The 19,579-nt window shown below is 49.0% G+C and overlaps 1 protein-coding gene across 1 annotated transcript in view; it reads left to right on the forward strand.

Moving 5' to 3' along the window:
- Nucleotides 1–17,083, forward strand: part of B4galnt3 (beta-1,4-N-acetyl-galactosaminyltransferase 3) — a 43,844-nt gene extending 26,761 nt beyond the window's left edge. Inside the window, exons 4-14 of the mRNA XM_010630340.3 lie at nucleotides 7,793–7,888; nucleotides 8,368–8,458; nucleotides 8,843–8,943; nucleotides 9,236–9,303; nucleotides 10,228–10,306; nucleotides 10,855–10,921; nucleotides 13,242–13,385; nucleotides 14,219–14,328; nucleotides 15,231–15,331; nucleotides 15,567–15,628; nucleotides 16,227–17,083. Of these exons, the coding sequence (XP_010628642.1) occupies nucleotides 7,793–7,888; nucleotides 8,368–8,458; nucleotides 8,843–8,943; nucleotides 9,236–9,303; nucleotides 10,228–10,306; nucleotides 10,855–10,921; nucleotides 13,242–13,385; nucleotides 14,219–14,328; nucleotides 15,231–15,331; nucleotides 15,567–15,628; nucleotides 16,227–17,014 (1,707 nt within the window). The 3' untranslated portion in view covers nucleotides 17,015–17,083. The remainder of the gene's footprint in view (nucleotides 1–7,792; nucleotides 7,889–8,367; nucleotides 8,459–8,842; nucleotides 8,944–9,235; nucleotides 9,304–10,227; nucleotides 10,307–10,854; nucleotides 10,922–13,241; nucleotides 13,386–14,218; nucleotides 14,329–15,230; nucleotides 15,332–15,566; nucleotides 15,629–16,226) is intronic.
- Nucleotides 17,084–19,579: the final 2,496 nt, after the last annotated feature.

A 19,579-nucleotide genomic window follows, 5' to 3' on the forward strand; every position in this document is an offset into this window, starting at 1 on the left:
TTATTTAAAAAAAAAAAAAAAAGAATAAGAGGAGGAAGAGAAGGAGGAGGAGGAGGAGAAAATAAAAACATTGGGCTGAGAGCTTAGCTGAGTGGTAGAGCATTGTCTGGCATGACTGAGACTGAGTTCAGCCCTCATTGCTGCAAAATGGCAAAACAAAACATAGGCATCATGCTAACTTTTACTTGTAGGCTTTGATATTCTTTTTCTTTTGATCGAAAAACAGAAACTCAGGGAAATTAATGATCATGCACAAATTACTTTTAGTAAATGCTTGTGCCAAGACTCTGGTAGCATGGTGCTTTGAGGTTGAAAATGTTAACTTTGGTGTTCAGATGCTATGACTTGTTTATGTCTGTAGGTATGTGTGTATTTATCTTAAGAGAGGGTCTCCCTATATAATACAGGCTTTGAACTCACTATGTAGCTCAACCTTGCCTCAAACTCATAGCCATCCTCCTGCCTCAATCTCCTGAGTGCAGGTATTATAGGCGTGCACCAACATGCCCAGCTTATGACTGGTTTAGAAGCCAGTTTTTAAAAAATTAATTATTGAATTTTTAATTTTAATTATAAAATTTTTATTAGTACACATCGGCAGTACATAATGACTGTATTCCTTGTGGGGAGTTGGTCCCTGTATATAACACATCTCAGTTCTTTTCACTTCCTCTTCCCCTCCCCTCCTTCCCTCCTCCCTTCATCTCTTGGTCCCCTTCCCATTTGCAAATGTTCTATCTCCCTATTTCCTATTTTTCTTTTATTTTGCTCCTTAGTTTATTTATACTTTGGATTTCTCATATTAGAAGCCAGGATCTCTTTGTCTTGCTGCCTGTGGACACAGACCACTTCTCTTGGCTTGGGAGTATGGGCCAGCCCAGTGTCTTTGCTCACCCCTATCCTGGAGGGATCTCATCGGCCTGGGTGGTTTGGTTTCCGGTCCACTCACTTGCTGTGAGGCGCAGTGAAGGAGGAAGGACTGTGCTCGGAGTGAAGCTAGGTTGTCCACACTGGCAGACTGCCTCTTTGTAAAGCCCCAGGGAGGATGGATTACAACTCTGGCATACCTGCACAAGGTGACATCATTAGTTCACTGCTCCTCACCCTACCTGGAGACAGTATTTTGAAAAGAAGTTGCCTTAAAAATCATCTGGTTTGGTGATCCACCTTTCTCTCTTTTAAGGGCAGCTTGAGTCATTTTTCTTTTCTTTTTTGGGGGGTTACTGGGGATCAAACACAGGATCTGGCACTTTCGAGGCAGGTGGTGGAACCACTGAGCTAAATCCCCGGCCCTGGGTCATTTTTCTTGATGAGCTAATTATTTTTAAAGATAGCAACATACCAGTCTATATATTTTTTTCAGCTTTAATTGAGTTTATTGGTACATTTTAGGGATACAGTAGAGTTACATTCATTGTTGGGATCTTGTACCTTTACATAACAGTTCTTGATTCTCATTTTTTCCCCTTGTCCCTGCCCTCCCTTCACCTCCTCCTCCCCTCCCCATCTACAAACACTTTATTTTCATCTTTTCATTATCTCACATTTTTTTCTTTTCCCTTATTACCCTTCCCCTACCCATCCACCTTCCCTACACCTTTAGCTCCTTTCTTCCCATTTCTAAATGTCAGTAATCTTATTAGGATCTTATGTATTATTGCAGATTATTCACACCAGAGAAACTATTCGGTATTTACACATGTGTGACTTATTTATTTCACTTAGGAGTATATCTTCAATATGTATCCATTTTCCTATGAATGAATCTATTTTCTTGTTCTTTATTACCATTCCATATTTAATGATAACTAATTTCCTCACTTTTTTTCAGTAAGGGCTATAAATGTATATATGAATATATAATTACAAAACTTACAAATAGTAAGCAGTAATTAAAATAAGATTAATTTTTCTTTCTCTTTTTCTTGTGGTACTGGGGATTGAACCTAGAGCCTTCATATGAGCAACATTCTCGGCTCTTTAAAAAAAATTTTTTTTTTCCGGTACTGGGGATCAAACTCAGGGTCTTGTGCTTGCAAGGCAGGTGTGGCGCCACTGAGCTAAATCCCCCGGCCCTTAAAATTTTTTTTTTTTTTGAGACAAGGTCTTGCTAAGTTGTCTAGGCTGGGCTCCAATTTGTGATCCTCCTGCCTTGTCTTCAGAGTGTTGAGATTATAGGTGTGTGTCACCACGCCTGGCTCAAAAAATACTTGATATTCTAATGCATGTGTGGGGGGACCTTTTGGTGGTGAATAACCAATTTCTGTTGATTTCATTTTTCTATATATTAAAAGTAGCTCAGAAATCTTCATTAGTCTTCATGGATCTTCAGGGAATTGCTGATCCTGTGCTTTAGTCTATTTTGTTTTGTTGGTGGTGGTGCTGGAACCCAGCTCCCACTGTGTGAGGTTACGGCTCTACACAGAACCCACCCCAGTCTGAGTCCCTTTACTTCACCAGCATGGAGAACAAGCCCCAGAGAGGTCAGGAAGCTACCACCTTACACCTTCCCAGGGCTCCAGCACTGGAGCTGGTTCTCACCCTGCACGTCACAGGCACCTCTGCCCACATCTCTCCACCTGTCTTCTTCCTTTGACAACCGTTTCACTAGGAAGTTCCCAGGTTGGCTATGTAGATCATTTATTGAACATCTCCTAGCAGCCAGGAGCTCTCAGATTATACTCTTACCCCCTTTCTTTAGGTACTGCCTCAGCGAGGTTGACTTCCTCACGCAGGGCCACAGAGTTCATATATAGCCCTGCTCTAAAGGTGAGCAAGGACAGAATAGGGAAAGGGTGGCCAGGGTCTCTTCTTGCACTGTTTCCTCCCCAGGCTTTGGCTGGCTGCTCAGTCTCTGGGACATCTCCATGGTGTGTTACAGAGGGACTGATCACATTGGATGGCTGGGGCCTCGTTTCATGGAGTAGCCGTTCTCAAAAACATATTCATAGTGAGCTGTGGTGATGCATACCCGTAATTCCTTGGAAAGTAATTACTTGGGAAGTTGAGGCCAGAGCATTGCAAGTTTGACCCCAGCATGAGCAAATTAAACTTGTCTCAAAATAAAAGATTAAAAGGGCCAAGGATGTAGCTCAACACTAAAGTGCCCCTGGGTTCCATCTCCAGTACCACAGAAACAAAACAAAACAAAACAAAACAACAAAAAAACCAAACTTACTTATATGCACTGAAATCACAAGATACTAACAAACCCTAATGCCAACCTATTCATTTGTCAGTCAGTGGACAGATCCACTGACCGAAATACTTACCCAGCCCATTCCCTCCAAGACTCAAAAGAGTTACAGAAGAAATTGGTGAGTACAGCCAGATCAAAGCAAGTCACAGTGTTTGTGGGTTATTTGTATGGGCTTTGGGAAGGCAGTGTCTCTTGCTTATGGAGAGAGCAGCGACACAGATTCTTGTTTTCAGACTTTCTTTTGTCTTTTTCTCCCCCTTTCTTTCTTTTGCACTGCTGGGGCTCAAACTCAGGGCCCTGTGTAATTTTTTGTAGTTCTCTTGAGGTATAATTCACATTTCGTGCCATCCACCTACTTAAATTGTGCTTTGGGTACACCCACAGATTGTATGTCCATCAGAGTCAGCCTTAGTACATTTCATTTCAGAGAACCAATGCCATCCCTGGCCATCCCTCCTCATTACCTCAACCCCTAGTCCTTGGCAAACAGTCATCTGCTTTCTGCCTCTGGATTTGCCTATTCTGGACATTGCACACAAGTGGGACTGTATCATGTGTGGTCCTGTGTGGCTGGATTTTTTCACTTCATATGATGTTTTCGAAGTTTGTTCATGTTGAGACAGGTATCTATGTTTCATTGCTTAATGTGGCTGATAAGTTGCTGCATAAGACAGCAGAAAGGATGACTTATTGTATTTGTGATACGCTAGGCCATGGCCGAGAACTGAACCTCCCAGGTCCAGGACAAGTAGCCAACAGGGATTGTTTGGGATGAGCAAGGTGACGCAGGTGATGGAAGGGCTACATCTATGAAGACACAAGGTCTAGACAGTGGCTTGTGCTCTCCCGACTACACCGGCTCCCTGCCTGTGTTTCTGGGTTCTGCTCCTTGGTCTCTCCATGGTACACAAGCTAGTAGTTTGCTTGGCCCTCTGCTCTCCTCCTGACTTTGGCCTGCCTGTGTACTTCCTGGCATGAAGGTTTCTGAGGGTGAGAGCAGTAGATCAATAGTTAGTTATATGAGACCAGGTCTCACTGTGTAGTTCAGGCTGGCCTCGAACTCATCGTATAGCCTAGTCTGGCCTTGAATTTAAGATCCTCCTGCCTCAGCTTTCCAACTGCTGGGATTACAGGCATGCACCACCATGCCTGGCTGATCAGATTTTATTACCTATTCCTCTGTTGGACAACATTTGGATTGTTGCTTTGGGGAGGCTAATTTGAATAACATTTGTGTACAAGTTTTTGTGTGGATCAGGTTTTGCTGTTTTCAGAGCCCAAAATCACTGCCATCATAGTTTGTCTTATATTCTTATATGCTTTGGTCACCTTAGTGAGATACCTATGACACATCAAGTTCATTTACAAACCTTCTGTTAGAACAGGGATATTTCATGCGTTAGGATTGCACTAGATGGACTTCTTCTGGCCTTCCTCCAACTCCAGAGTTATCCTTGCCTTCATGGCACCTGGTTGCTTCCATTCCATAGGGAGATTTCTCACATCAAGAGCTGGTCAGGGCTGGGGTGTGGTTCAGTGGTAGAGGGCTTGCCCAGCATCCGCAAGGCTCTAGATCTTTCCCCAGCACCACCACCCCAGAAAACAAAGTAGGTCAAATTTCTCCCAACTCTGAGCAGGAGTCTGCTGTATTGAGGCGCAGGGCTTAGCCTCTGTTTTTCTGCAATGAGGCCTCACCAAGCTGAGCTGCCTGCTAGGTATGCTGGGTTTATGGGCAAGAAAGCAAATGAGCATCAGCCTGGCACAGCAAGGTCACTTACTGCTCACACTCACCATGGGCTTCTGACCTTCCCATGTCTGTGTCCTTACAGGACAGCTTCTTTTCTATCTTTTTTTTTTTTTTTTTTTTTTTTTCGATGCTGGAGTTTGAACCCAAGGCCCCCATCATGCTCTACCTCTGAGCCACATCCCCTTTTCCATCTTTAACTGATGCAAAGCTCTCAGTGCTTATAGAATAAATACAGGGACCCATTGCTCCGGGATCAGCTTCTGCAAGCATTTGTTCATTCAAATAATTGAGATCCAAAGAAATGAACACAGGGGAAGACAGAAGGCCTACATGGGGAATGTTTGAGAAGAGCTTTGAAGGAGAAATAGGAGCTCTCCATGTGGAGAAGAAAGGGAAGGGCCTTCCAACTAGCAAACGGTACAAGTGTTGTAAAAGCTTGGAGAAGTCAAACAGCAGTAAATTTTTGGCAAAGGCAGGGAGTTTGGTGTGGGTGGAGTACGGGTGTGGTCACAGGCAAGGCTGGAAAGGTAGGTCAGTCAGGGGAGAACAGCTTATTCTAAAGGCGCTTGACAGTTGAGACAGCAGAGTGACTTGATCAGGAAAATTTGGGAGGCAGGAAGGGGAGTCAGTGCAGGGAAGAGCCTGAGACCCACGCAGGGGCAGTTCTGCAGGCCTGGCAAGCCCAGCCAGGCGGTGCAGCTGGATAACAGGGCACGTCCAGGGTGAGCACCCCCAGGCTGGACTCACCCTCCTGACATGCAGCCCATTCACCCTCCTCGCTTCCAGCAGAGTCAGTTTATGTCTCTGGGCTGCAGTATCGTTACCTCTGAAGCGAGCCTGTTCTGACATAGATTTTCTCCAGTACTTTCTCTTTTCTCACACTGGAGCAACATCTTCACACTGAGTTACATCCCGCCCCACCTTTTCTTTTGAGATGGGTCTCACTCATTCACCCAGCTGGGCTGGAACTTGCCATCCTTCTGCCTTAGCCTCCCAAAGGGCTAGAATTACAGGTGTGCACCACTCTACCTTGCTTTCACTGCTTTAAACTGGAAGTTCGGAAACAAAGGTACACATGCCCTGGTGTTCCAAGGCACCTTCCGGGGGCCTTTGCCCTGCCAGATGTAGTCTCCCAAAACGCGAAGCAACACAAGTCCTGGTGTGGCCACCAATAGGGCCCGGGTGTCCCTGAGACGCCCTGCAGCAGCCCAGGGCTGGGGAAGCGTGGTGGGCAGGCCTAGACCCTGGAGCAGCTTGCCCACCCTCCCTGTTTCCTTGTCCTAAGAGTGGGGACAGCACCCTCCCTTCCTGCCCAAACCCCCCGTGGCCTCTGGCCTGTACCCTTCTCTGGTGACAAGCATCTGCCACGGCCTCCCACTGCATTTCTAGGGATCAGAGTACGCTGCCCTTAAAGTCTCCAGAGAGTGGGCAGAAAGCGGGCCATTTGGAAGAGACAACTGAGTCTTATAGACTGGACTTGAGGAATTTTTCTACTCAAGTAGCACAATGTCCCCATTCTTTCCTTCCCTGGAGCCTTAGACTGCCTCCCACCTACCACAGCCCTTGTTCCCTGTCCTCTCCCTAGTCTCCCCCCATATTCCTGGAAGCCGTGGCTGCTTCCCAGCACCCCACATTCCTAGCACTGACCAGGCTAGTTAGTGTCAGGATGCACTAAGCTGCTGCAGGATCAAGGCGTGACAGGCTGTCCTGTGTCTCCTCTGGGTCTGGCTGTGAGGCCGTGGCCAGGCCACCAGCCCGCCTTGGACCTCTGCGTTCCCCGTGCCCTCCCAGCCCTTCCCTCCCCTAGCTCTTGCGGAAGGCCCTTGCCACTTCCTTCGGTTTGAGTATCATCTGGTGCTCTCTCTCACCTCTGCCCCGTCTTCTTAGGGGCAGCTCTGACCGGATGGGCCACAGCGGGACGGACAGCAGAGTCTGTTTGGGTAGAGTCACGGAGGCCCCAGGCCCCGCAGCTCAGAAGTGCAGCCGAGGGCAAGGGTGGCAGAGGAGAGAAAGCAGAGACAGGAGACAGGGTCATCTGAAACTCTGGTCAATTGGAGCAGCATCCCTGCTTCCCTTTCCTGTCAAACTTCAGCCCTCCTGGCCACCCAGAGGGCTGGTCCTGCTGCGGCTCTGTCTTCAGAAAGGAGAAGTGGGCCACCAAGCCCAGTCCTGTCCCTGTCCACTACCACCGCTTGAAGGGAGAGGGAGGACACTTCTGCCTCTACCTGTGGGCTGCCTGAGAGGCCTCTGAGTGCTGGGATCGGTAGCCTTTTCCCACCGTGCACCACGATGGTTCCCACATGCTTCCTGCAGCCTTTCCCAGCTGCTCCCCCAGGCAGGCTGGAGACCACTGGGTGGATAAGGTTTCAACAGTAGACAGCTGTGGGGCTCTCCCTTCCTTAGGCTCAGGGGCAGGGCAGGACAGGCAGCATCCCCCCACCCCCTACCCCTGAAATCCATCTCTTCCCTCCCACTCCTACTACCATCTCTGTCTGTTATGGCTGTCACTCCCTCTCCTGGGGAATTCAAGCCAGCCACCTCTTGCATGGGAGGAACATGAAGTGTGTGTGTGTGTGTGTGTGTGTGTGTGTGTGTGTGTGTGTGCGCCAGGCCATGGGAATTGTGTTCATTAGCTTTCCATCCTTGTGATAAAAATACCTGAGCTAATGAACTTACAAGGAGGAAAAGTGTGAGTCCACCGTCCCTTGTCCCTGGTGTGACACAGTGCATCACGGTGACAGAGGCTGCTCACCATGTGGCATCCAGGAAGCACAGAGAAGAAGGGGCTGGGGTCTGAGTCCCCTCCAAGCACACCCCAGTGACCTAAGTTCTGTCCTGCCCTGCAGTTCCAGGGCCACGCCAACCTTCATGTGTTTGAAGACTGGTGTGGCAGCTCCATCCAGCAGCTGAGGAGGAACCTGCATTTTCCCCTCTACCCGCACGTGAGTGCCTGTGGTGCCCTGCGCCTGCTTCTCTCCACTTAACTCCTCTGCCCACTCCTGTCTCTCGTCTCCCTCTCTGTCTTCCTCATGTTTTCTTGCCTCTTTTCTGGACAACATTCCTTTCTTTGTCTCTTGGGTCCTCTTTTCTTCTGCCCAAAATATCTCCCTTTGTTTCCTTCCCAGGGGTTCTTTCAATTTCTCTACCATCCATGGCACCATTTCAGTTGAGGCTGCCATCATGGTTCTCAGTATAGTTTACCCAGGGCCACCACCCACAGCTGTGTGTGTGTTGTGCACAGTACGGGGTCACCCTGATGCAGTGGCATTGGGAGCTGGTGGAATCTAGCCTGCGCTCCACTCGCCCAGCCGCACCACTGGTTCTTTCTGTGTAGCTCCTTTCCTGGTCTTCCCATCAGCTCCAGATGGGCCAATTTCTCTTCCTGCTTCTAGGTAATCATTTTTCCTCTTTCTTATGATAGATCCGCACAACCCTGAGGAAGCTGGCTGTGTCCCCCAAATGGACCAACTATGGCCTCCGCATCTTTGGCTACCTGCATCCCTTCACCGATGGTGAGGCAATCCCAAAGCCTCATCGTGTTTCCCACCCCAGAGTTTTGGAGGGAAACTCAGAGAATATAACCCTGTAACTGGGAAGTAAGCCTGGACTGACTGGAGCCTGTTGGTCCATCATCAGCTGGAGAAGGGAAACAGAGGCATGCAAGGTCTCACCCAGTTCCCTCAGGCTGAGGCTTTACCTCCCTTTCTACAGTCTGGACTGGCTGGTCCTTGGGAGTCATCTCCAACTTCACACTGTCCCCAAGGATCCAGAAATCCCCACTGTGCGGAGAGGGACCAGAGCAGAATTTAGTACCAAATTCAGCACTGCATGTGGCCTTCAACCCCCTACGTTGGGCCCTCCCTACTCTCACCTTTACTCTCTTCCCTGCCCGCCAGGGAAAATCCAGTTTGCCATTGCTGCAGATGACAACGCAGAATTCTGGCTGAGCCGTGATGACCAGGTCTCAGGCCTTCAGCTGCTGGCCAGTGTGGGCCAGGTAGGTCAGGGCAGCCTGACTCTCCCACTGCCCTGGGCTGGTCACTGGGGAGGCACAGGTCCATCGGGAGGCTCCCGTGACTGTTGGCATTGCTGCTGTGAAGGCAGTGAGAAGCAGAGCCTGCCAGTGCTTCAGAGGGGAGGCCTGGGCAGAGTGAGGAGCACAGTCAGGCCTGGGAGACACCGTCTCTGGGTAGCCACATCCTCTGTGTCCTTCCCACTGGTCTCCTTTCTGCTCCGTCCTCTCCGCTCACCACTGCCCTTTGTGGTCCCCCCTCTTCCCCATACTCTAGACTGGGAAGGAGTGGACCGCCCCTGGAGAGTTTGGAAAGTTTCGGAGTCAAATTTCCAAGCCAGTGAGGTGAGTGGGAGGCTGGGACAGGCAGGCCTTCTTCTGAGCCCCTTTGGTGCTGATGCCACCTCTGCTTAAACCCTGGGGGCGGGGGGCTCTCCATGATGAAGCCTTCCTGTCTCACGGGTTCAGGGAGCCCAGCATCCACACTTCCTGGGTATGCAGAGTCTGTGGCTTGCAAAAATCTGGCCTGTCCTTCCTCATTTTACAGATGAGGAAACTGAGGCCCAGGAGGGCTGTGACTTACTGAAGCTCACACACCTATCTAGTGACAAGTCTAGGAAAAAAGTCTCCTCTCTCCTAGTCCTTGCCCTTCCCATCGCCATCCCTGAAACGCCCATATCTATACCCTGAAACGCCCTGGACAGTGCTGCCCTCCCGGGGTGCTAGAAGTCTTTATAGGGAGGAACAGCAAGACCTTTCCCGCCTAGAGTAGCTGACCTCGCTTTAGCACGCTGGGAAGGGGAAGTTCTCTGACTTCGGAGCGCCACCTGGTGGTCACAGGCACACAGGCGGCACACTGCCGAGCTCCCCACGGAGCGCTGCTGCACGCCCACCAGATGTGGGCTCTGAGACAAGACTGCCTGGGCCACCACTTACCACCAGGTGACTGCGTAAATTATCAGAAATGTCTGTGCCTCAGCGTCCTCATCTATAACCAGACAGTGGGTTATTGTACGTAAAGTACTTGCACACTGCTGGGAAATAGCGACTCTGTAAGGCAACTGTAGTTATGGTTTCGTGGGGTTCCTCATCACCCTGTGAAGTAAGTACTATCACTGCCTGCCTGACAGGAAAGAGCCAAGGCCATGTGTTAGTGGTGGGGACTCTACCCCTAGGGCTGAATGACGTGTTCCTGGGCTCCCAGTGCAGGCAGATGGGGGACAGAGTGGCCCAGCCGAGGTGACAGTGCCCTCCCTGCTCTCCCGCCAGCCTGGCCGCCTCACGCAGGTACTACTTCGAGGTGCTGCACAAGCAGAACGGCGAGGGCACCGACCACGTGGAGGTCGCGGTGAGCACCCCCCCACCCGCTCTGCCTCTCCCAGTCCCACAGCCCAGTCCCTAGTGTAGACCTCCAGCCTCCCACATCCACCCTCTCTCCTCTCTCTCTTTTTATCTTATTGAGTTTATCGGCACTTTTTAAGTATACAGTACAGTACATTCATCATTGGGATCTTGTACCTCTACGTGACAGGTCTTGGTTCTCATTTTTTCCCCTTCCCCCCACCCGCTCTGCCTCTCCCAGTCCCACAGCCCAGTCCCTAGTGTAGACCTCCAGCCTCCCACATCCACCCTCTCTCCTCTCTCTCTTTTTATCTTATTGAGTTTATCGGCACTTTTTAAGTATACAGTACAGTACATTCATCATTGGGATCTTGTACCTCTACGTGACAGGTCTTGGTTCTCATTTTTTCCCCTTGTCCCTGCCCTCCCTTCACACCCCCCTCCCCTCCCCGTTTACAAACACTTTACTTCCATTTTTTCCTTTTCTCCTATTTTTTCTTGTCCCTTATTTCCTTTCCCCTACCCTTCCCACTCCCACCCTCTCTCCCCTTGCAGTGGCGGCGGAATGAGCCTGGAGCTAAGTTCGCTATCATCGACTCCTCTTCCTTGTCCCTCTTCACAAGTGAGTGGAGGCAGGGTGCCCACGCCGGACTCCGCCTGCTCGGGGCGGGCTTAGAGGAGTGGGATGGGGGCCGATGTGCAGGGTGCTAGGGTGGGGTGAAGGAAGCCCAGAGCAGAGTGGAACTGAGGGGCCGGGTCCTCCACTCTCTGGGGCCCATAACCCCTTTGGGAATGTGCTAGAAGCCCTCGGCTCAGAAAAATGCCCTTCTCCAGCCATGTAGGACATTTCAAATACAACTGCAAGGGGACCCAGGGACTTGAGCCTCACTGGAGATTACAAACCTAGGGAAGGCTGAGTTGAGTGGTGGTGCCGAGTCAGGAGGATTGTCCTGGGCGATTTACTGAGAGCCTGTCTCAAAATTTAAAATGTATTTATTTATTTTTTTGTAGCTCAGTGCTCTCTGAGTTCGATGCCCAGTGCCACAAAAACTAAACAAGCCAAGTGTGGGCAGACAGCTGTAATCCCGGCACTCTGGGAGGCTGAGAGAGGAGAATCGCAAGTTCAAGCCCATCTTGGGCAATTTAGGAACTTAGTGAGACCCTGTCTCAAAGTATAAAATAAAAGAAGGGCTGGGGATGTAATTCGGTATAGGGCCTTGTGTTCAATCCCTAGGACAAGAAAATATAGACAAAATCACCATCAGTGAGACCGGTCCCCTCTTTGTAACTATAGTTCAAATGTGCAGTTCACCTACTTTAAGTGTGCAGGGAAATGAGCTTTTCAGTTGAACTTTTCACTCCTTGTTACCTCCTCAGCAAGACCTATGTCTATGGGCTACACAAAAAACTGTGGGGCTAGGGTTATAGCTGAGTGCTGGACTGCTTGCCTAGCATGTGCAATGCTCTGTGTTCAATCAGCAGCACTGGAAGACAAAAAAAAAAAAAAAAAAGACAGAGTTAGACCCCCAAAGCCGAGCATGCAATGCTCTGTGTTCAATCAGCAGCACGGGAAAAAAAAAAAAAAAAAAAAATAGGCAGAGTTAGTCCCTCAAGGGACAGTGTGAAAGGCAGGGAGACTGGAGAACTGTTTGTATGTGTGTGTGAAAGTGTGTGTGTATGTGTGTGTGTTGGCAAGGCTGATGGGAGAAAGTTGCTAGTGACAAAACAAGAGGCCACAAAGTCAGAGGGCTAGGCTGTGAGCTGCTGGTTGGTACAGAGGAAGGAGGTGTGCTGGGAGTCACATGTTCAATATGAACCAAGGGAAGGCGAGGCAGAGTGGAGTTCAGAGGACACACAGTAGGGTGGCCGAGGCAGCCAGCCTGGGCATGGGAGGGCTCTGTGACCCTACCTGGGACTGCAGACAAATGAGTTCCATAGGCAGAGGGCAGACAGGCAGACAGGCAGCCAGCCTCCGGGTGGTTTGGTCAGAACAGGGAGGAGGTCGATGTGAATGGGCTGAGGATAAAAAGACCAGAGGTTGATCCCGTGTTCACCATAGTCTTTGGTTTGCACTCAAGATTCAAGAGGCTGATTGGCTGGGTTTGGAGTCGGCTCTCCTACTTATCACTTCTGTGATCTTAGGCACCTTACTTAGATTCTGTCTACCAAAGTCAGTAAAACAGAAGTAGTACCATTTGAGTGTTCCTAATTTGGAAATTCAATTGGCTGAAATCAAAAACTCTTTGAACACCTGATGAGTGTTTAGATTGGGGATTTTCAGCCGGTGGAAGCCTCCACAGATACGGTGGTTCCTCAGTTCACGAACTTAATTTGTTCACTGCTTTGGAAAGATGGCCACATTTGTGTTTGTTATCTGATGTAGAGTTGGCAAACGAAATTTTGCCAGATGTTTTTGTTTGAAAACCAAATTGAAGCACTTCTGGTCCCAGACATTGTGGATATGGGTTATTCTGCCTGTACATAAGTTATATGGTATCTTTGAAGAATAAATGAACTAATACTTATAAAATACTTAGAATGGTACCTGAAGGCTGGGGTGTAGCTCAGTGGTAAAGCGTTTAGTTAACTTGCTTGAGGTCCTAGGTTCAATGCCTAGCAGGAAGAAAGAAACGAAGGGAGTGAGGGAGGAAAGAAAAGAAGCATATAAGTGTTGATTAAATAAATTTAAATATAGTGAAAAATTTCTATCAGCAGTAATTTGAGGAAGAAGTAACTTTTTCCAATTTATGCAAAATTGGGCTAACCCTAAGGCTGGTTTAGGGTATCAAGGGGAGTTAGCTAGTGGAAGCCACAGTTCTCTGGGAAGAGGGACTGAGCTGGAATACAGAAGTCAGGCCCAAGTCCCTTCGTTGTCCCTCAGAGGCAGAAATCTGGGTTCTTCCGGGATCACAGCTTCCTTCCCCTCTGCCCCCTGGTACTAGATGAGACTATCTTAAGGATGGATGAAGTGGGCCACATCCCACAGACAGCAGCCAGCCACGCAGGCTCCTCCAGCTCCCTCCCTGTGGACGAGCAGCCTCCAGCCGACATGCTGCGGCCTGATCCTCGGGACACCCTCTATCGAGGTAAGGCCTCCGCTGCGTCTGCCATTCTGAGGGACAGCATGCCGCCATGTCTCTCGGTGTTGACGGGAAAGACTCAGGAGACTCGTTCGTTGTGTCACAGTACCTCAAGTCACAGAATCTTTTTTTTCCCTTGAAGTATAAAACTTAACAAGTATACAAGAGAGTACAAAAACGTCAATGTCTAGTTTTGCAATTCTATAAAATTTACAGAGTGAGTGCGTGTAACCACCACCCAGGACGAGAAATAGACTTAGAATCCACATGCCCTCGCACGTCCCTCCACTACAAACAACAGAGTCTTCCAGAAGATTCCTGCTCTTTATTCACTGAGAAATACGTTGTCTTTTTTGTTTGTTTTTTGGTGCCTAGAACCTGTGGCCTGGAGCATGCTAAGCATGTGCTGTACAGCTGAGCTGCAATCCCAGCCCGGTCATATTTACGTGTTTACATTTTAAAAGATGACAATGTTCCTCTTTCCTTTAAGGAAGAGGACAAATGGAAGCAGCAGGGCATTTGGGCTGTGGAAGGAAACCAGTCACAGCCCTGCATGAGGAAGGAAGTCCCTAGCCCGTACTGAGGCCTGCGGTGTGCAGTGACTCCGAAGTCATGCTGTGCCCGTCCCTTGAATGCCCACTCCCAGGAGTGGTGCCGGCCTTGGTTTGGCAGCCTCTGCCCGTAGCCATTGGCCGAAAGTGCCAGAGTGAATACAAAAGGATGGCCTCTCAGGACCCGGGCCCTCAGCCCTCGCCCTCCGCAGCAAGCCTGTGTGGCCCCAGCCAGGCCCACGGAGACACTCGTCTCCGCCTTCAGTCCTCTTCCCTCATTCTCCCCAGTGCCTCTGATCCCCAAGTCCCACCTCCGCCACGTCCTGCCTGATTGTCCCTACAAACCCAGCTACCTGGTGGATGGGCTCCCTCTGCAGCGATACCAGGGACTGCGCTTTGTAAGTCTGGGCCTGGGTGTGACGGGACGGGAGCCGGTGGCTGCTTGAGGCTGGGCAGGGAAGGCGCTGCCTTGATTGCTCTCCCCATGCCCCAGCCTGGCAGATGGACGGCCTCACAGGGGAGGTTCCCTGCATGCCCCACTGGGTGAGTGGATGGTCTGTCTGCGGAGCCTGGGAATGGGTGCTCTGCCTCAGGACCTCCACCTTCAGCTCTGCTCCAGTGATGTCAGGCAGCCCAGGGACTGCGCTGAGGGTCACACTGCCCCCTGTCCTGCTTGGTCATTCCAGCCACGCAGCCAGCCAGTGGCATTTATGAAACACACAGACAGAGCCCTGAGAAAATGAACCATGGGGTGGGGGGACTAGCTTTAGAGGACTTGTGGCCTACAGAGGCAGAATGAAAATTATCTGTGCAGATCTAAAAATGATTAGGAGAGCTGGAGATGGGAGTCATCAGAAGCCAGAGCATGAAGGGGCATGATTGCAAAGTTTGTATTGACAGTAACCTCAGGCTGTGTGAGAGGGAGCAGAGGAAGCAATGTAGTCAGTAAGAAGAAGGATGCTCAAGGGCTGGGGAGTTAGCTCAGTGGTTCTGCCGCCTGCCTTACAAGCGCAAGGACCCGAGTTCACTCCCCGGTACAAAAAAAAAAAAAGATGCTCAGGCTGTGGGAGGAGGTAGGAGAGGGTCAGATGGCAGAAGGGAGGGGATGGTCTCAGGAAGATTAGGTGGTGTGAACTAGGGATCTTGACTCAGGATTATATCTGACTAGGAGAGAATGCTGGGGTGTGTAACTCAGTAGTTCACCCAGGGCTCCAAGGGCAGAAACAGTGATTAACCCCAGCCAAATGGCTCCTTCCAGGATCCTACCTCTTACTCCTGCTTCTGTATTCTCCACCTCTAGATTCATCTGTCCTTTGTTTATCCCAATGACTACACCCGCCTGAGCCACATGGAAACCCATAACAAATGCTTCTACCAGGAAAATGCCTACTACCAGGACAGGTAAGTGGCCCCAGATGGGGTAGAACAGGAGACAAGGGGCTGCCTGGGTTCTCAAAAGTGGCCACGTGTGCCCTCCAGCCCAAGGAGCCTGTGTTCTTCCTGGGCATGTCTCACGTGCATACCCGTCCATGTGCATGCACACACTCACACACACTCACACTCTTTGGAGCCTCCTTCTGCCCAGGACTGAGTCTCAGGGCACCAGTTACCCTTCCACACATCCCTGTCCCTGCAGGTTCAGCTTCCAGGAGTACATCAAGATTGATCAGCCAGAGAAGCAAGGGCCAGAGCAACCAGGTACAGAGCGACCACCGAGACTTCCGGGCTAGGAGGGTGACCATAGTCTGTTTCTGGGAAAGTGCAGACCACACAGCCCTGCCTCCAAGGCACTTAGCACCTAACTACATGGCTCTCCTTGCACCCAAGGGAGTAGAGAACCATACTCCCACTCTTGCTTTCTTTACCAAGGTCCATGTAGACCATGGTACTCGATAACAGCAGGGGTCAGGGGGGCCGGTGGAGGCTCTTGCCGTCCCTGGCACACCATTGAAGAAGTTCTGCCGTAGAGACGCCTTGTCTTCCTGGGGCCTTTCTTCTTGGTATGAAAGCATGGCTAGGACAGTTTATTGGACCGCTCACAGGAACCAGGCACTTTGTGTATTTGATATCGCTCAGTCTTCACACAGCACTTTGAGAGATGGGTTTTTAAAGACTTTATGTAATAAACTAGGTTAGATTCAGTTATATAAATTCAGGCTCACACAACAAGTGTGATCCATTTAGCCCCCCTCTGGACCCCTTGCTGTTTGTCACACAGGCGATCATCAGCTGTCTTGTATATCTTGGGAAAAGGTTGAAAACTCCTGATATGAGGAATGGTTATTATTAACAACAGGTTTTGAGGATGATCTTCTAGAAGACTCTCAGTATGAAGAAGTGGCAGAGGAGACCCCTGCCTCCCATGACCAGGACCCCAAGACACAAGAGAGAAAACAAATGCCTACCTCCACCCCCAGGCAGGATGCCACTGACTACCACCTTCGAAGCCTGCGGAAGCTCCTGGCCCAGCCTCCAGGGGACCTGCAGGTGCCTTTTCCCAAGCAAAATTCCACTGCTCCCTTCCCAGTGAGGAGCAGCAATGCCCGAGTCCAGCAACCAGAAAAGAGGAAGCAGAAGCTCAGCCCTGTGCCCAGCCAAGACTCACCTCATCCTGACAAGTGGGCCCCTGGGCACCTGGCGCAGGACTTACCTCTCATTAAGAGGCCTGGGCCCACGAAAAGTAACCCTGGGAGGACTCTGGAGCAGTCCCAGTGGCTGAAGCAAGTGGACTCCTACATTGCACAGCAGAGAAGAGGTGATGGATTGGCCCCCAAAGAGAGGTGGCCGGAAGACGAGGAGGTGGCGGCTGCAGATCAGGATGGACCAGTGGAAGGAGAGGAAGAAGGGGAAGAAGAAGAGGAGGAAGAGGATGTGAGTGAGGTGTTTGAGTATGTGCCTGTGTTTGACCCAATAGTCAACTGGGACCAGACCTTCAGCGCCCGGAATGTGGACTTCCAAGCCCTGAGGACGGACTGGATTGACCTGAACTGTAACACTTCTGGCAATCTGCTGCTGCCTGAGCAGGAGGCCCTCGAGGTCACGCGGCTCTTCTTGAAGAAGCTCAGCCAGAGGAGCCGGGGGTAAGGTAAAGGGCTCTCTTGGGGCCAGGGCTGGGCCTGGCAGGGCCAGCCTGGAACGCGGGGCCCTGGTGGCTGGGGGCAGGTTGTCCTGCTACAGGAACAGAGGAACTTGACCTTCAGCCAGGCTTCTGGGCAGGGTAACCCCCTGGCACCTCTGCCCCTGCTGTGCTCTGCACCAGTCAGGTCTTTGTTCCACGGTCAGTCAAAGCTCTGCAGTCTTCAGGCGCCTGGTCCAGGACATGTGCTGAAGCCTGAGAAAGCTGCTACATGTGGTCTCCTCCTCGGGGACCAACAGGAAAAATGCAAGCTGAGAATACAAATGAAGACTTCGGCTGTGGGTTGGAAGGGCTAGGGCAGGAGATATGCCTAGAGTTCCTTGGGTGCTTTTGTTATTCATTCATTTATTCAACCAGTCAAATTTTTTAAATTTTATTTTTGTTTGTTTGTTTGTTTTTGGTTTTTTTGAGACAGGGTCTCACTGTGTAGTTGAGACTGACCTAGAACTCACTATGTAGCTCAGGCTGGTCTCGAACTCACAGCGATCCTCCTGCCTCAGCCTCTTGAATCCTGGAATTACAGGTGTGTGCCACCACGCCCGGCCAGTCAATTTTTTTTTTTAGATAACATTTGTGTACCATTAGATACATCACTTTAGAGTATACAGTTGAGTGGTTTTGAACATATATTCACAGTGATTTGCATCACCTCTATCTAATTCCAGGCCATTTCCATCACCTCTTAAGAAACTAGCCTGAGCTGGGGATTTAGCTCAGTGGTACCCCGTCTGCCTCGCAAGTACAAGGTCGCAAGTTTGATCCACAGTATAAAAGAAAGAAAAAAGAAACTAGCCAGAGAGAGTCCCAGCTCCTGGGGGTGGGATGAGGGACTGAGGATTGTCTGAGCCCCAGCGTTCTAGGTCAGTCTGGGCTACACAGCAAGAGCCCATCTCAAAAATAAAGGGGCGCGGTTTAAAAGAAACTCCGTGCACATGATTGGTTACTTCTATTCTTCTCTATTCTAATCCCCGAAAAGCACTAATCTACCTTCTATCTCTACAATTTGCCTATTCTGGGCATTTCATGTAAATGGAACTATAGTAAATCCCCGACTTAACAACCATTAGTAAGTCGGATTTGTTCATAATTTTGACATAGTGAATCTTATACACCTTTGACACAAATAGACAATATAAAGCATTGAAAAGCCAAGTGCACACACAAAAACACTGTCAATAAACTATTTTTACTTTGTAGTTACCTTAAAATGGTAAAGTGCACACGTGGTCTACTCTGCAATTTGTTCATGTCTATAAGTGTTCATAATTCGAGGTCTCTTTGTATCTGTGAAAGTTCACGCCTCATACGTTCATAAGTCAGAGACTTACTGTATATAGTATGTAGCCTTTTTTAAAAAAATTAAGTTTATTGGTATATTTTAGGTATGCAATACAGTTACATTTATCATTAGGATCTTGTACCTTTGCATGACTTATCTTGGTTCTTATTTTTTCCCCATTCCCCTGCCCTCCCTTTACCCCCTCCACCTTTCCCTGTTTACACAAACTTTGTTTCCATGTGTTTTCTTTTCTCCTATTTTTTCTTTTCCCTTCTTACCTATCCCCTACCCCTCCCACTTCCTCTCTGCTTTGAGACCTTTTCTTCCTATTACACAACACTATTTATACATTTTGATCCTTATTTACACTTCTAGCTTTTCACACCATAGAAACTATTCAGTATTTACACGTGTGTCTTATTAATTTCACTTGAGTATGGCCTCAGTGTGCATCCACTTAGCTATAAATGTCTCTAGTTTCTCATTCTTTATGGCTGAGTAGTACTCCATTTTATAAAAAACCACATCTTCTTTATCCAGTCTCCAGTTGATGGGCAATTGGGCTGTTTCCAAGTTTTAGCTATTACAAACTGTGCCTCTGTAAACATGGGTGAGCATATATCACTGTGGTATGACTCTTTTAACTCTTTTGGGAAGATACCCAGCAGGAGAATAGCCAGGTCAAATGGGAACTCTAATCCTAGTTGTTTTAAGTATCTCCATATTTATTTCCACAGTGGTTGTACCAGTCTGCACTCCCACCAACAATGGAGAAGGGTTTCTTTCTCCCCACAGCCCTGCCAACATTTGTTATTGGTTGATTTCTTGACAGCAGCCATACTTTCTGGGGTGAGGTGGAATCTCAGTGTTGTTTTCATCTGTGTCTCTCAAATGACCAGTGATGTGGAACATTTTTTCATGTGTTTATTTGCTGCTTTTACTTCATCTGAGAAATGTCTGCTCATCTCTTTTGAATTGGGTCTTTATGTTTGGGGGGGGGTCTAATTTTTTTTGAATTTTTTTATATATTCTAAATAGTAGACTTTTGTCTGAGGAACAGCTGGTAAATATTTTTTCCCACATTATGGGTTGTCTCTTAGCTCTGCTGGTGATTTCTCTTGCAGTTCCATTTATGTTTGGCTTCTTGCACTGAGCAAAATGTTTTTAATGTTTATCCATTTTATGGAATATGTCAAATACTTCATTCCTTTGTATTTTTAAATAATCTTTCATT

Source organism: Fukomys damarensis, unplaced genomic scaffold (assembly GCF_012274545.1).
Source record: "Fukomys damarensis isolate Sample0158 unplaced genomic scaffold, DMR_v1.0_HiC HiC_scaffold_5, whole genome shotgun sequence".
NCBI lineage: Eukaryota > Metazoa > Chordata > Mammalia > Rodentia > Bathyergidae > Fukomys > Fukomys damarensis.